This window comes from Vigna umbellata, chromosome 4, assembly GCF_029865625.1.
Source record: "Vigna umbellata cultivar VRB3 chromosome 4, Vumbellata_1.0, whole genome shotgun sequence".
In the NCBI taxonomy this organism is placed as follows: Eukaryota; Viridiplantae; Streptophyta; class Magnoliopsida; order Fabales; family Fabaceae; genus Vigna; species Vigna umbellata.
The window spans coordinates 38732757-38749832 of record NC_142168.1 but is presented as its reverse complement, the minus strand read 5'-3'; the positions used below and the strand labels follow the sequence as shown (position 1 = coordinate 38749832).

The following is a 17076-nucleotide window of genomic DNA, read 5'->3' as shown; positions in this document are numbered from 1 at the left end:
TTGGAAGAGAATTGTTTTTAATGAGTAAAAAAAACGATCATTTATTTTTTTTTCTTAAACAACAATTTAATATATTGTGTTTAATTTTATTCCATTTCCAAAAAGACAAAGACAAACCTCAAATTTCATCAATCTCAATACACTAACCAAATTTTGTTTAACTAAAAGAACAAATTATGTTCAATCAAATGTTAGTCTTTATTGTCTACTTATAATAAATATAGGCTTATAATGACAATTTTCATAAATAAAGTTGATCGAAGAGAGAATACATGTTATGCAAAAAAATGAAAGAAAATTTAGAAAAGTGTTAAGAAAAAGGTAGGATTATTCTAATGAGCGTCATATCTATATTCTTAATAAAAATAAATTTAAATCTATTAAATCATTTTTGCAAAAAAAAAATCAATTAATCAAATTTAGTGTTCTTTAAAAAAAATACCATTATCAATTTTATGTTAAAAGATTTTTTAATCTTTAAATTTAAACACAAAATTAAAATTTATTTATGTTTTAAAATTCATAAGCGATTTTTAAACTTAAAAACTAAATAAATTAATCATTTTAATTCAATTACACAAACTTTTCTTTAAGCATTAAATGATATTTTAAATTAATATCTGAATTAAAACTTGATAAATAATCTTAAAAAAATCAAATATAAATTTAAAATATTATTTAACCGGTTAAAATGAATTATATTTATTATTATTTTTTTAAGCTGAAAGAGTAAAATGTATTTAAATTTAGAGAAAAAAAAATGAATTCAAATTTGAAGTGTTATGTTAAAGAAGATTCCTCAATTATTTTAGCATAACCCAACAGTACAAAAGCGACAGAGGTCTTCACTGTGAACCATAACCTCGTTTGTCCAGTGAGAACACTGTTCCCAAAAGATGAAGAAGGGCCTCTCGCTTGTGCTCCTCATCCTTCTCATCCACCACAACCTTCTCAACGCCGACAACTGTGTCACAGAGGATTGCCTCATCGCCAACGATTTGGAATCAGAATTCTCGTTTGGCTCTCATGCCGCAAGAATGCTCTACGATGTCAGCCAATCACAGACAGGCAAAACAGGCAACGGCAACAACAAAGCTGTAAATTGTCCACAAAATCAAGGTTACCGCAGCTGCATCCCATCCAAAAACGGTGGTGGCCCCAACAAAAACTGTGCTGAATATACTAGAAACTGCTAAGAACATCTTCCAATTTCGTTTCTCGTTTTGAGGTTAACTGTTTAAAGTTCCATTTCTTGTTTTAAGGTTGTCTTCCATCCTCAACTGTTTAGTCTAATTTCATTTCCCTGTCTTGTTATTCATACTTCAATTGTGTTGTACTGTTACTGCCTCTGTATTATCATATCATCTGTACTCTCTCAGTTTATCAATTTGTGCTTGAGAATAATTCCATGTAAGATTGCCAATAATAAATCACTTCCTCTGCACAGGGTTTCTTCAATTTTTGTTTTTCATAAATTTTTTCAGATGTTTTGCATATCCTCACTGTTATATATATATATATATATATATATATATATATATATATATATATATATATATATATATATACTTGTAAGAATTTCTCGGTGGTTGATCGTTCTGGAAAAGTGAAGTTGAGAGGATGAAAAGAAGAAACTGTCAAAATTAAGAACAACTGAATTTCTGAAATGATTTTGATTGGAGCAGGATATCAAGTAATAAAGTGGAAAAAATATTCTGCATATTTTTTAGGTATAAACTGAATCTCAGTAGTATGGGGATGTTTTAAGGTATGGAAAGTTTGACTCGTGAAAATAATTAAGATTGCAATGGAATTGGAATAAAATGTTTTTGATATTAACAAGTTGGATTTCTGATTTATGTTATGTTTTGGTCAAACAGCGTTTTAAGAGAGATTCAGTAGTAAAGTTTCTTAATTAAAATTAATCATAAGTGAAACCGATAATTATTTTGCACCCAGGACATATTATAAAAAAAAAAACTGAATATTTTAATTTAGATGTCTAGAAGCGTAACTAAGACAAAATTAAATGTAATATTTCATGATGTATTGTTGATTATTTTTCCAAAGGGGGTGAAGAAAATTTGTTTGGTGTTAGATATTTCCTGGCACGAAAGCAACCATTGTCGCCATCCCTTTGTCTGTTCATCAAATTCTTTCAATCACTTTAATATTTTGACAATCTTCGTTGCCAACAGCACTAGCCACTACCATTGTTTGTTTGACTACGTCAAACCTATTATGCTTTTAATTTTTTAATCCAACAAAAATATTCATATTCCTACTTTATCATGATTTCACTGTTAAAATACTATAAATGCAATTTTCTTCTATGATATAATCATAGTTTATCTTGTGTTTATTTATTTATTTATTTATTTATTTGTCCTTCTATGATACTAATTAGAGTTGTATATGTACTTTGTGTAAGTAAAGTCTCTTAAAAACTGATTTAATCTACTATTGCAATAGCATAACATCTACAACTTTTTTGTAAAGACTTCTTTTAAACTGACTTCATCTAAATTGTACATATATTTAGTGTTTTGTACTGTGTATAGAATGTAAGTTTGATCATATTCAGTTTAAAAGATTTTATTATGAGTTGTTGTAGACTAACTGATTTTTTAGACAACTAAACCATCATATTATTTGTTAATTATCATAAAAGTTATTAATATTTTAGATAAGACTATTAAAATTAGACTTATCTCTATTCATTTGAATTTTTGTTTGTCCCTTAATACTTCAAAATGTTGATTTAATTTTTATATCACCCATCTTAGACCTCGAGAACAAATTCTTTTTTAAAGTTTATCTTACCAATCTACACAAATTTAACCATTAATATTACTATAATTTTTATATGATAACAAAAACAAAATCAATAAAATTCATCATATATATAGTTTATATATATAATTTATGACCACCTACCAACTCTTTATCAAATATCTCTTAATTTAAGTAATTCATTTATATTAGAAATCTATGCTATAAAGTCTAGAATAATTTTTTTTAATTAATCTTATTGTATATCTTCTTATAAATATCTTTATAATGAAACTTTTTTTTTCTTTTTCTTAGTCTCGCACTTCATCAACTACAAAAACATTTATGTTTATCTAAATGTGAGTTGTTACATATTTTATGTTACAAATTTTGGCAAATATCTAATTAACATACTTTCTGCTATTATTTTTTTCTTGGATGGTGATAGTAGGCAAACAATCCATATTTTAGGAAATACTCATCCATCACATACTTTTATTTTAAAATATAAAACAATTTAAGAAGAATCAACTATAAATATTATTTTGTGTGTCAGAGTAGAAAAACTTAAGGGTGCTAATGTAAAATTTTTCTTTTTTTTCGTAATCTTTTAATGTTATTGTAGCTATGATTTTGATTACTTTCTCACTTAAGGAATTTTCTTGACACGTCTTTCTCTTCACTTTTAAGAAAACAAAAATCTAGAAAAGTAAGTAATTTAATAATTTGCTCCTTTAAAAGAACATTTCCATGTGAATGTTTATACATAAGAGGGATGTAATCTAAAGTACTTTTAGTTTTCACTTTTCTTCGCTTTCCGAGGCAAAATGGTCATTAAACAAAAAAAGAAATCTAACTTTTAAGTCTTTGACACATTTAGTAAGTCTTTCATATCATCATAGTCTACAAGTGCTAAGCTAATCAATATACTACCTTATAGTAATATAAGGTATGTCTTCAACGTTTTTCTAGCAAAAAAAAATAAAGCTTTAAATAAGGTACTTATTTTCTGTTTGCTCAAAATATTTTTTTTTGTTTAAAGTGATTTTAACTTTTATAATTTTTGTTTAATTTGGTATTTTTTATGAAAATGTTTACTAGCCATTATTAAAGTAAGTATAAGTTTTTCATATAGCAAAGATGAGGTAGAATGGTGGTAATTGAATATGGCCATGTCATCGTCTTCAACCTCTCACCACCAAAAATCATAGCTACTATCAGAACAACTGTCTCATCATTAGACTACCACGAAAGTCGTCAATCATCACAGTCCACCACCATCATCTCATTCAACCTTGCAAATTGACATGCAACTGCCACTACGAGCCTACAATCCCAAAAATCACGAAACCTAACTCACAAAAAATTTCAAATCACAAAATTTGTCTTCTCATTCGTGCCATAAAACCTGGAAAATAAAAAAAATAGAACCAAAATCGTAGAGAACGACACACCAAAACCCTCATTAACCACTAAATAGTTTGAGAGCATCGCGAAATCTCAAATCGCGAACCCTAAATCGCGAGATGCAATCCCAAAAGTCATGAACCCTAACTCACAAAAAGCCCCAAATCACGAGATTTGTCTTCTCCTTTAGGCCACCAAACCTAAAAAAAACAAATCATAGAGAGCCATCACACGAAATCCTTGTTAACTACCGCGACAGCCACCGTATTAGTTCAAGAGCGTCGCGAAATCCTTAATTGCAAACCCTAAATCTCAACATTTTCCCCACTTGTTCGAACCTGCAATCCAAAAATCATGAACCGTAACTCGCAAAAAGCCTTAAATCTTGAGATTTGTGTTCTCCTATGCGCCATCAATCCTACAAAATTAAAAAAAAAACGAAATCTAAATCGTAGAGACCCACCACACTAGAACAAAATCACGAACCAAGCACCTGTCGCGGCATGCGGCCTCTTACGCCTCCATCTTCGAACAACAGTCTCCACCATAGTAAAATTCTAATTTTGGGTGAAAGATGAAAGTGTCACATGACAATCTCTCATTGGACAGTTATCACGTATATGACAAACTTACCCCTCATTCACTAATAACTCACTTGTCATTAACTATTTACACGTGGTCATAGACGAAAAAAAAGAGTTAAGGATCACTTTAAATAGAAATGATAAAAATATATATTAGATATTAAGCTAAAAATAAATTTAAGAACTCTACTCGATATTCTTACGTTAGAAAATTATTTTTACAAAAGAGTAGTTGGGAAAACCTATTCAATGACAACAAAGAAAAGAATGCTTAGTCCCTCACATTGCCATTTTTCTTAAAAATGTTTGGTGCGATCGAACTTTCTTCTAATTTTGAATTAATAATCAATATCTTTATGGAGATATTCATATGATGCGAAGAAATATATAATGATGATGATGATGATGATGATGATGATGATGATGATGATGATGATGATGATGATGATGATGATGATGATGATGATGATGATGATGATGATGATGATGATGATGATGATGATGATGATGATGATGATGATGATGATGATGATGATGATGATGATGATGATGATGATGATGATGATGATGATGATGATGATGATGATGATGATGATGATGATGATGATGATGATGATGATGATGATGATGATGATGATGATGATGATGATGATGATGATGATGATGATGATGATGATGATGATGATGATGATGATGATGATGATGATGATGATGATGATGATGATGATGATGATGATGATGATGATGATGATGATGATGATGATGATGATGATGATGATGATGATGATGATGATGATGATGATGATGATGATGATGATGATGATGATGATGATGATGATGATGATGATGATGATGATGATGATGATGATGATGATGATGATGATGATGATGATGATGATGATGATGATGATGATGATGATGATGATGATGATGATGATGATGATGATGATGATGATGATGATGATGATGATGATGATGATGATGATGATGATGATGATGATGATGATGATGATGATGATGATGATGATGATGATGATGATGATGATGATGATGATGATGATGATGATGATGATGATGATGATGATGATGATGATGATGATGATGATGATGATGATGATGATGATGATGATGATGATGATGATGATGATGATGATGATGATGATGATGATGATGATGATGATGATGATGATGATGATGATGATGATGATGATGATGATGATGATGATGATGATGATGATGATGATGATGATGATGATGATGATGATGATGATGATGATGATGATGATGATGATGATGATGATGATGATGATGATGATGATGATGATGATGATGATGATGATGATGATGATGATGATGATGATGATGATGATGATGATGATGATGATGATGATGATGATGATGATGATGATGATGATGATGATGATGATGATGATGATGATGATGATGATGATGATGATGATGATGATGATGATGATGATGATGATGATGATGATGATGATGATGATGATGATGATGATGATGATGATGATGATGATGATGATGATGATGATGATGATGATGATGATGATGATGATGATGATGATGATGATGATGATGATGATGATGATGATGATGATGATGATGATGATGATGATGATGATGATGATGATGATGATGATGATGATGATGATGATGATGATGATGATGATGATGATGATGATGATGATGATGATGATGATGATGATGATGATGATGATGATGATGATGATGATGATGATGATGATGATGATGATGATGATGATGATGATGATGATGATGATGATGATGATGATGATGATGATGATGATGATGATGATGATGATGATGATGATGATGATGATGATGATGATGATGATGATGATGATGATGATGATGATGATGATGATGATGATGATGATGATGATGATGATGATGATGATGATGATGATGATGATGATGATGATGATGATGATGATGATGATGATGATGATGATGTGATGATGTGGTGGTGGTGGTGGTGGTGGTGGTGGTGGTGGTGGTGGTGGTGGTGGTGGTGGTGGTGGTGGTGGTGGTGGTGGTGGTGGTGGTGGTGGTGGTGGTGGTGGTGGTGGTGGTGGTGGTGGTGGTGGTGGTGGTGGTGGTGGTGGTGGTGGTGGTGGTGGTGGTGGTGGTGGTGGTGGTGGTGGTGGTGGTGGTGGTGGTGGTGGTGGTGGTGGTGGTGGTGGTGGTGGTGGTGGTGGTGGTGGTGGTGGTGGTGGTGGTGGTGGTGGTGGTGGTGGTGGTGGTGGTGGTGGTGGTGGTGGTGGTGGTGGTGGTGGTGGTGGTGGTGGTGGTGGTGGTGGTGGTGGTGGTGGTGGTGGTGCTAATAATAATAATAATAATAATAATAATAATAATAATAATAATAATAATAATAATAATATGTTTAAAATGGAAATTATAGAGGAAAATTTATTTATATAAAAAAATAGAAATGTCGTATTATAAGATATGTTTTTTTATATAATTTTTTTAAAACAAATTGCATTATGAGAATTTTATGAAAGTAATTATTACTTTAAATTTTAAAATTTTACTCAAGTAAGAATTTGAAATTGTTTATATTTTCAAATTTATGTCTTCTTGTCATATTTTCTTTTCAATTCAGTTTTAGTTGAAGTATCTAAAACCAACACATTATTAGGATAACTATTTTTTTATTGATGTCAATTAAGTTCTTTTTATTGATTTTGATATGAGTTATTTTTTATTTACATTTTCAGGGTTATTTTTGTTGTTTTTGTTATAGATTGTAAAAATAACAACATCATAAAAATAATCCGAATTGATGTTAGTATAAATAATTATGGTCAACAACGTATCAAATATTAGTTGAAAAAACATATTAACAAACTTTGACCAAAAAATATTAAATAAGATTGCTAAAAATTCATTAATATTGATATCTTTTAATTTTAATAGTAATTTAATACTTAAATAATTTTTTGCATTTAACGATAATTGAAATATTTTATTTAAATAAACAGATTTAAATCATTTTAAAAAATTATCTTATACAAATAAAATAATTTGAAATAAGCACAAATGTAATATATTTAAATACTTTACAAATTATAGAATTCTCATTTTAAACCCATGCTAAGGTTCAACTTTTGTATTTATTAGACGAGTATATTTACCAGCATGGTATCTTTGGGGTATGATAATTATTTTTTTAACTTTTTTTAATTTTGAATTTATCCCAGTCAGTAATAAAGAAACAACATAAATATTGGTTAAGGAGTTACCTTGGTTTTATCCGAGAATATTTAGTGATGCTTCATTAAATTCAAGTTTTGTTCGTAAAACTTTCCAATAACTTGTCTGCTTTAATAAATCCAATCTACACATTAATTCACTAGCAAACGACAAAACCGACATAAGATATTTTATTTTAGTGCTAATTAATCTTATAATTGTGGATTCAATAATGGTGGATTATTGTTGGCACGTCACATCCTAAGGTAAAGTTGCACAATTAGTTTGTATAAAAAGTAGGCCTTGTATCATGAATTATTATTTCATTTTTTCTACATAACCAGTTGGTATTTTTACTTTCTAAAGTTCTTAAATTTGGATGTTTAATTTTTAAATAAGAGCTTATTCTTTTTGATGGAGTAAAAGTTTTTTTTTCTTATAATTAATATTATATATAATAACTTAGAAAACAAAGTATTAGAATTGATAGATATTTTAAAATAATAAGTTTGATAAAATATCATAAATTTAATAATATAAATCGAATTTTATAAATACGTTTTATTATCTAAATCACCATTATCTTTCTAGAACCTTTTTATTTAGACTTCATTTTCCTTCTTTCTAAGATTGTGAACTCCTGAGTTATCTCCTTGACAATCAGAAGGTGTTTAGACGATCACAATAGTGAGATCTACAATCTTACGATCAATTTTTCCTATAAAATAACTTAGTTTCTACTCTCTTTTTTCTTTGATTTTCTATTTCAGTCACATGCAAGTAGGTTTGGCGCATGTGACATCCAACCTCTTTTCCTAGTTCTTTGTTGATCAATGGTCTTAAAGACCTACCATGATCATAATTTTGTGGTTTGTAGATACATCTATAACGATTTGAGTTGAGAAAGAGATTTTGGACTTGTAGAACTATTTAAGCTTTCCACCAAGTAAGAAAAGATAATATTATCCTCAATTTCGTGTTAAGATTTATGAGTTTATGTTTGAGATGTTGTGAAAAATCATGTTTGGTTGAATATGTTATAATTGAGATGATTGTTGAGTGGTACTTATATCTTGATGTAGATTGTGTGTATGAGAATTGGTATTGGTTTGAACATTTGAGGATGTTGTGTTAGAGTCTAATTAGGTACAAAATTGATGTAGGATTGGAGGTGGTAAAAAGGAAGTGTTGTAGCGGATGCTTTTAGTCTAAATTGGGATTTTGGTTGGTAAATTTCTTGAGGAACAACTTTGGAGTGATAACTGATGTTTGGGAATTTTTTTAAGTAATTTTAAACTTGTCTAAAACCTTAGTTAACCAAAGTTAACCAATAATATGATGCTGATTTGGGAAGTGGTAAATAGGTAGAATTGTACGTTAAGTTTTATGTGGTTTGGTTCATTTTAGGGGTTTTAACAAGTGAGAATCTAAAGGGGAAGGTATGTGATAAAATGAACGTTTAGAGCCTGCTTTTACGTCAAATGTGACTTGTTTAGTCTGTTAGGTTGCAAATTTCTTGTTTATAATTTGTATAATTGATTATAGGCGTTTTTGAGTGAGTGGGTTGATCTAATGTATCTTGTTTTTGACTAAATGATCAAAGATGTACTCAATTTCATCAATAAACCTGCTTTTGCATTAATACTAGTGTCAAAGAAGTCAATTTGGTCATTTGGATAGATTAAAGGTTCATCTAGATCAGAATAACAAGTTGTTGTCATCTAGTATGGCGTTAAACAACCTTATGTGGTGCTCAGCGGCGCCAAAACAGAGAGCCCCTATGCTCCAAGGTGATGAGCACTCCTTTTTGGCGCTGAGTGATGTGCTTACATTGAGTTTTGGGCATTTGGCAAGTCTAGGCTCGCTGGACGAGTTAAGAGCAAAAGTGGTAGTGTATTTAGTGGTTGGCCAAGAGTTCTCATTGGGTTGGGTAAGCTTTTTGTTTGCACTCTCGTTGAGCGCTAAGGGGGAGCTCATTGGGCGAGCATGAGTTTTATGATATTGTTCATGTCATTTGTATCAGGGTTGAGTTTACTTACTAGAGCATGAAGTAAGTATTGAGGAGCAGTATGAGAAACCTTTGTTCGTTTTGGGATGCAATTCATAATGTTATCATCCTACAACATAACGAGATAAAGGTGTCGTTTGAAAAAAGTCTACATTTTATGAGTGATGCTTTTATAGCTAGGAAATATAAAAGATTGGTTGAACGTGTATGAAAATATGCTTTGAGACTCATTGCTCAAGAATTCGATCGAGTGAAGCATATATGATTTGATAGTGAAAGTTGTGGATGTGTTTTGAGATGAATATATTGAAGTTGTAAGGAGAACACTAGAGAGGTGGGGGTAAACAATGTTTTCAAAATCTTTTCGCAAATTAGCGTCAGTTAGTTTATAAAGATGGTATGCAAGAGTTTTAAGATGATTACATGCTAGGTTATAATGATATAAGTAAATGGAAAACGTTTGAATAGAGAAACAATAATGGTGTCGTTGCCGGCAGTGACGGGTATAGCGGTAGAGGTGACATAAACTTTTTTTCTCAAAAGAACCTGACTCTGATACCATGTTGAATATAGTAAAACACTATATGTGAGATTAATCTCTCTTGTGTTGAATATACACGTAAGGTCCTCTATTTATAATAGAAGAAATATGGGCTAAACCCAAAATATAAATAAGAAATAATAACAAACTAACTAAAGATAAAAGATAAATATAAAATTAAGATAATATATCTAACATTTTTAAAACCAATAAAACATCCCAAAATTGTTATCTACATGCTCCATTGAGCTACAAACAAAACATTTTGTGAGGTGCCTATATATTATATGTGACATTACTATTTACAACCATTGGCACGTTGATATTAGAATAATGTTAGCTAATAAAAGCATATATTTAAAAGAATATTTAGTTAAGTCAAACTAAAAAGTCAACGTACTAAGACAACTTAAAGAGGACTTTAACTCAAAGAAGACTTTAGTGTAACACAAGCTTCATCAAATAAAACTAAGTTTATCTCTTAACTAATGTAGTATAGAGGTTAATCTAGGTCAATTCAAGGAATAATGTCATGTGAGTTCATTAATTGGATGCAAAAAAACATGTTCTGGGTTTTTTTTTTGTGAAAACAGAAAGTAGTCATAACTAAAAGCTAGAATAATTAAACAGTGCTAAAATTAAGAAAATAAAAATAAAAGATTGGAATGTAAATGCAACACATATTAAATGAAATGTATGATCAAACTAAAAAAGTAAAAGTAAATATCAAAATAAAAGCATCAACAACATAGCAAGTGCTCAAACCCATTGCTTAAAAATATGAAAAAGTTAGCTAATAGCATTGTAAAATAGTGCATAACTCAGTGGTTGAAATAGTAGTTTAGAAAATCAGATATTAACATTAGATTAGAGTTCATTGTACAAAATTAAAATTAGGTTAAAGAACAATAAAATAAAAGGAAATGTGTAAGACCCTTGATTTTAGCAAAAGATAATTTCTGACATCCTCACCATTAATGCACGCCACATCATTTCTCAGCCAGTAAAACCCACTACCTAATCTGATCCCCTCTCTCTCTGTCGTACACGGAAAAGCTGCGCCCATCATTTTTTCTGAAACATTAAAAACGTACCAAACCCTGCATGACACACGCAACCTGTCGCGGGAGAAGCTTCCCATTTCAGAGTTGGTGTGCAGGTGTCAACTTGGGAGACGTTCGTCCGAACGAACGTGAGTTTAACACAACTAGAATTTTGAAAACTCTCTCTCACCTACATCATTCATCTTCTTCCTCAGAACCCAACCTTTCGTTTTCTCCAACTTCTCTCTAGAAACCCTCACCTTCTCTTTACTATAACTCATCACCTTCTTTTCCGATCACGTTTCAGAACCGTAGGAACGTTCCTGGCACCGTGAACTTCAATCCGACCCGAACAGATCCTAGTTCTGTAACCGATTAAGTGAAAGTTGTCGAGCGAAACCTGAGGGTAGGACGCTGTTAGAGGACGGACAAAACCTTACTTTTCGGGAGTACACTGCTATCCAAGTAAGGGAAGCTTATTAAATTTAATTCGTATGTTTGTCTTGTACTGTATGAACATTATGTGTGTCGCATGAAGTATGAACCGTGTTATCTGATTGTTGGTAGATGATCATAAGTATGAAGTGTATATTGGTTGAGTATGCATGGTCGAACGTTGTTGTACTGCATGAATATGGTATATGTTGGTTGAAATGTATGATATGAGCGATACGTATGAATATGAAAAATACCTGCTTAGAAGTCGTGAACGTAAGTGAAACTTGAATATCAAATTCCCTATGATAACGTGTGTCCGACATTAAACGGTTCTCGACCGTTTGGTGTTCCAGTAAACTTCTTTGAAATGGAATACTTTCCTTTGGGAAGGATTCTGGTCGAGCATGAGTTATGTAGGTCTTTTACTTAGAGCTCAAAATGAGCAGTGTCGATCTTACACATAGTAATCGTATTGGGTAGTGCTCGGTCTTACACCAAGCGCTCTTGCTCTTTTCTTGAAAAAATCCTTGAAATACAGATCCTTCATCTGTGTCGACCGTCAATGTCGAGCATCCTCGTAATACAGATCATTCATCTGTGTCGACCGTCAATGTCGAGCATCCTCGTAATACAGATCATTTATCTGTATCGACCGTCAATGTCGAGCATCCTCGTAATACAGATCATTCATCTGTGTCGACCGACAGTGTCGAGCCCCTTGATTATACCGATCATCCATTTGTATAGACGACAGTGTCGAGCACCCTTATACAGATCATCCATCTATGTCGACCGACAGTGTCGAGCATCCTTGAAATACAGATCATTCATCTGTGTCGATCAACAGTGTCGAGCACCCTTATACAGATCATCCATCTGTGTCGACCGACAATGTCGAGCATCCTTGAAATACAGATCATTCATCTGTGTCGACCGACAGTGTCGAGCAACCTTCTTAATACAGGTCGTCCATTTGGGTCGACCGACAGTGTCGAGCACCCGTGTTAACACAGGTCGTTCATCTATCTGGTAGTCGGTATTACTTTATTTTGGAACGGGGTAAATTCTTCAGTCTCGTTCCTCACGGTTGTCCTCGTTATAAAGAGGGCTGAAAGTTCAATATTTACGTACTCGGACTGAAAGACAAAAATGAAAATAAAAGTGAAAGATTTTGAATGATGAACATTATATGAGATGATTAAACGTTTATGAATGTTGTACGAGCGTTCCAGGGAGGAACGACTCACATATGTTGAATGTGGAATTTGGTAAAGTATGACTGTGGGCATGCTAATGCTGGCTTGGTCCATCCTGATATTCCGTGACACTCGTCTTCACGTAGAGGAGAGTGGTTCATGTGTGGGAATGGCAGGAGGTCCTTAGTCCATAAGTTAACATGGGCGACGTAAGAACGGACTAACCTCGAGTGGCAGCTGTTGAGTGTATCCCAGTTACTACACCACTCGGGTGCAAGGACGCTTGTAGCTACACAGATTCATACAGTCCGGACGGTCCGTCTAGAAATAGTTGTTGGATATTTGTTATTTATTTATGTTGAATCATTGTGGTATGTTTGACTGGATTGAATTGATACTTTAATGTATGAATTAAATTACGTAAGCTTACCCTGTGTCCTCTTCTTTGTGTTGTCGATTGTCTTTGTACGTCCGTCTTGTCCTTGCGATGATCATTCATGTGGATGGGAGCAGATGGAAGTGAGCTGCTGGAAGAGGCGCTAGCGGAAGAAATTTCGGAAGATGTCGATCCGGTTGAAATAGGGATTAAGGTCGAGCCCTAGAGTGCTCGACATGTGGTAGCTGTTAGAAATTTTGTTTAGTCTTAGAATTTGTATACCGTCGGCTACATTACCTTTTGTATCTTAAGCCGTTCGACGTTTTGGGCCTCGTATCTTTTTGTAAAGACTGCACTGTTTTAATGATTAATGTAATTAATTCTGATTATGGTTATCACTATATTTTGGGATGTTACAAAATGAAACAATAAAAAAAAGTTTAAAACATGAAATTAAAAGCGAACTACAAAAAAAAAGTTTACAACATTGTTAAACTCTAGAAAATAAAAAATGGCAAAACAGAAAAGCTCTAAACCTCTCCTCATCTCAACACTTAAGAAAAATTAAAGTTAGATTAGTCCTCAACTGTTACATTCCTTCAATATATAAACAAAACTTTTATCTCATGATTACTGCCATTTGCCCCAAATCATTATTTTTTGTAACACAAATTTGAATTTTTCATGTACTTTATCAAGTTATCTAAGTTTTTTATTCATCTTATTGTTGAATTCTCGTATTCTCGATGCTACTCAACCTTTCTGTTGAGTGCTTTTCTTACTCGTGCATGACTTCAATTATTCATGTATGCATATTAAAGCCATTAATGCAATGCACGCCTTCAGTTGAAAATGGTTTCACATTGAAATCGTCAACCTAAGTGCTTTCGATTTAAAATTTATTTATGCTATAGTCATACCATATGTAACTTAAACCAATATACGTGATAAATTTAAATGTGAACAATACCATATATAACTTAACCCAAATACGTAATAAATTTAAAATATAACCCTGATACGTAAATTTAAAGAAAGAAAAAATTAACCTCCTTACGTAAAAAAACTAATGTCATAATTTCAATAAAACTCGGAAGACAAAAATAATAAAATTTTGATAAAAATCACAAAAACAATAATATTTGTATTAATCTCCATCTAATAAAAGAATACACACAAAAAAAATAGGTTAAGATTATATTTTATAAAATGAGGAATATAATAAATATTATAATATCTAAATAATTAATCTCTTATCAAATTTATCATATTATCTTTAAAAAATTCTCTTCAATTGTTATTTATTTCTATTACATTCAATAATCAATATTTAATTTTAATTTTAATTTAATTCATTCCTTTTTTAACTTTTATTCTATTTATTTCTCTCTTCAATCCCACCCAATTAAGGATACATTTAACATACCCATACAGAGGAAAGTGAAAGACAATAAACAAGAACTATGAAAGGTTAACCTATAATTAATTTCAATGTACTAAATATTTGTAAATGTAAAGATAATAATAATAATAATATAATTTATATAACTTTATGTTATATTAGTTTTATTTAAATTTTAAACACCCAAAAACTAACGTTAAAAAACTAATTCCTTTAAACTAATTAGTCTCATATCCAATTTCATTTTTTTAAAATTAAATTTAGACAATGTTTAAATATAAAAAGCTATTATTTCTTTAGCTGAGATAAAGCAACATAACTATAAAAACAACCCAGCGATCATGTTTTTGTAGAATTGAGTTCTTTTTAGTAAAATGTTAAGCGAAACTAAGCACATAATTGTGATGATAATTGACAGACTAAAAAGTACAACCACACAAGATATATAGAAATTTTTCTACCAATGAATAATAAAGACTAATACACCAAGAAGTTCTCAATTCCGATTACTAACTAAAGCAGATATAATCAAAGAAATTTTGTCAAAATTACTTTAATGGTATTATAATTCAAAATGCCCATAACAAATAAATTCATGCTATTCATTGCAAAATCGAATAACCCAACTAAACCATATTCCTATTGAATAAGGAAATAGAGTTAATATCGTTACAATTTAACAAAAATTAACACAGCATGATTTCATATAAAAACTCTAACCACCAAAACTCTTGACCATGGATAAAGAAAAGTTTGATTACTGCACCATTCAATCTCCCTTCTTCCTAAATGAGCACCCTTCAGTTAACCTGGCTCTTCCACCTGTTGGTTGGCACAACACAGTCTGGCAGTTGCCACATACCACAACTGTCTGAGAGTGGCTAAACACAGTTGTTCTGCATAGCCATATTCACATCACTTATTCATATATCATTATGATCAAATTTTTTTAAAATAAAAAAAGGTCCTACTTACATGTTGAAGCAGCCTTGGCACTTGACATCCTGTAACAAATCATCTAAAGTTTACTAACAGCTTTTTTTTTATAAATAAAAAAATCAATAACATTTTCGATTTCAAATAATAATAAGAGATTCTGTACCATAAAAAAAGAATTTGGTGACTGAACAAGACGCTTGAGCTTGTGCTTTTTCTTCTCCAACTCAGCGGGAGGATTCAGCAAATCAATATCGTTTTGAAGAACCTATTCAAACACAAAAGCAGAGAAGCAAATTTCAATCAAAGTACAATATACATATAAATTATATCTAACTGTTTAATCTTCTTCTACAAAAAAAAAAAGGTTCTATCAAACCTAAAATTATAAGAAAAATGTCTGAGCTTTGTTTAAAACCAAAACAATTCAGGAACCACAGTTATCAAAAGAAAGGAAAATTTCGTCATTCTCTTCTTTGTTTCATAGGTCATCATTTAGAGGAGGAAAAATGCATAGACGATTAGATAATGAAAATAGAAATGCGAATATTGAAGAAACAATCTCAGATCTAGTGCGAAAAATAAGACTCACCATTGTGCGCACAAAGCTGTTGAAAACCTAACAAGGAAGTCTTAACCCTAGGTTTTTCAGCAGCAAAGAAGTGAAAAGAGACCGTGGCAAAATAACTGGAATTATAAAGCTGTTGTGTTGATATCTGGGCCGGCCCAAATGGACAAATTGACATTCGTTTGTTGCTATTTATACTCCGTTTACTTTCTGCACATCCTGTTTTATTATCTACACTCCTTTTTAATTTTTATGTAAAATAATATGCTTACCCTCATTTATCTCCAACAGTTCAAAATACTCTTATTTCTTTTGCACTCGCAGTTCCCCATGCACTACAAACGTACTTTTGTGCTTTAAGTTTGTCTCTCACGAAATTTTGGTTGAAAACGTCTCCTCATTAGGTATTTGAGAAACAATTTTGTTGTGATTCTTATAATTTTTAAAAAATATTTTTGCAAAACATCATTGAATTTCATGGTGCAAAAGATACTCTCCCAAATATAGAAAACCAAGAATATGTAACCTAAGATACATTTTGAAATGTAAAAATAAAGCGATTATTTAGAAA

The 17076-nt window shown here is 31.5% G+C and overlaps 2 protein-coding genes across 2 annotated transcripts; one reads left to right on the top strand and one right to left on the bottom strand.

The window, feature by feature from the left end:
* Positions 1-825: 825 nt before the first annotated feature.
* On the top strand, positions 826-1458 carry LOC124842947 (uncharacterized). Its single transcript, XM_047319564.2, has one exon. It carries the CDS (start codon positions 897-899, stop codon positions 1194-1196), a length of 300 nt encoding a protein of 99 aa, XP_047175520.2. The 5' UTR covers positions 826-896; the 3' UTR covers positions 1197-1458.
* Positions 1459-15582: 14124 nt separating this feature from the next.
* LOC148200130 (small ribosomal subunit protein eS27y-like) lies at positions 15583-16634 on the bottom strand. The gene is made up of 4 exons (XM_088113933.1): positions 16530-16634; positions 16104-16205; positions 15977-16005; positions 15583-15897 (listed from the first exon to the last, which is right to left on the bottom strand). Exons 1-4 carry the CDS (start codon positions 16530-16532, stop codon positions 15771-15773), a joined length of 261 nt encoding a protein of 86 aa, XP_087970059.1. The 5' UTR covers positions 16533-16634; the 3' UTR covers positions 15583-15770.
* Between the last annotated feature and the right edge of the window lie 442 nt (positions 16635-17076).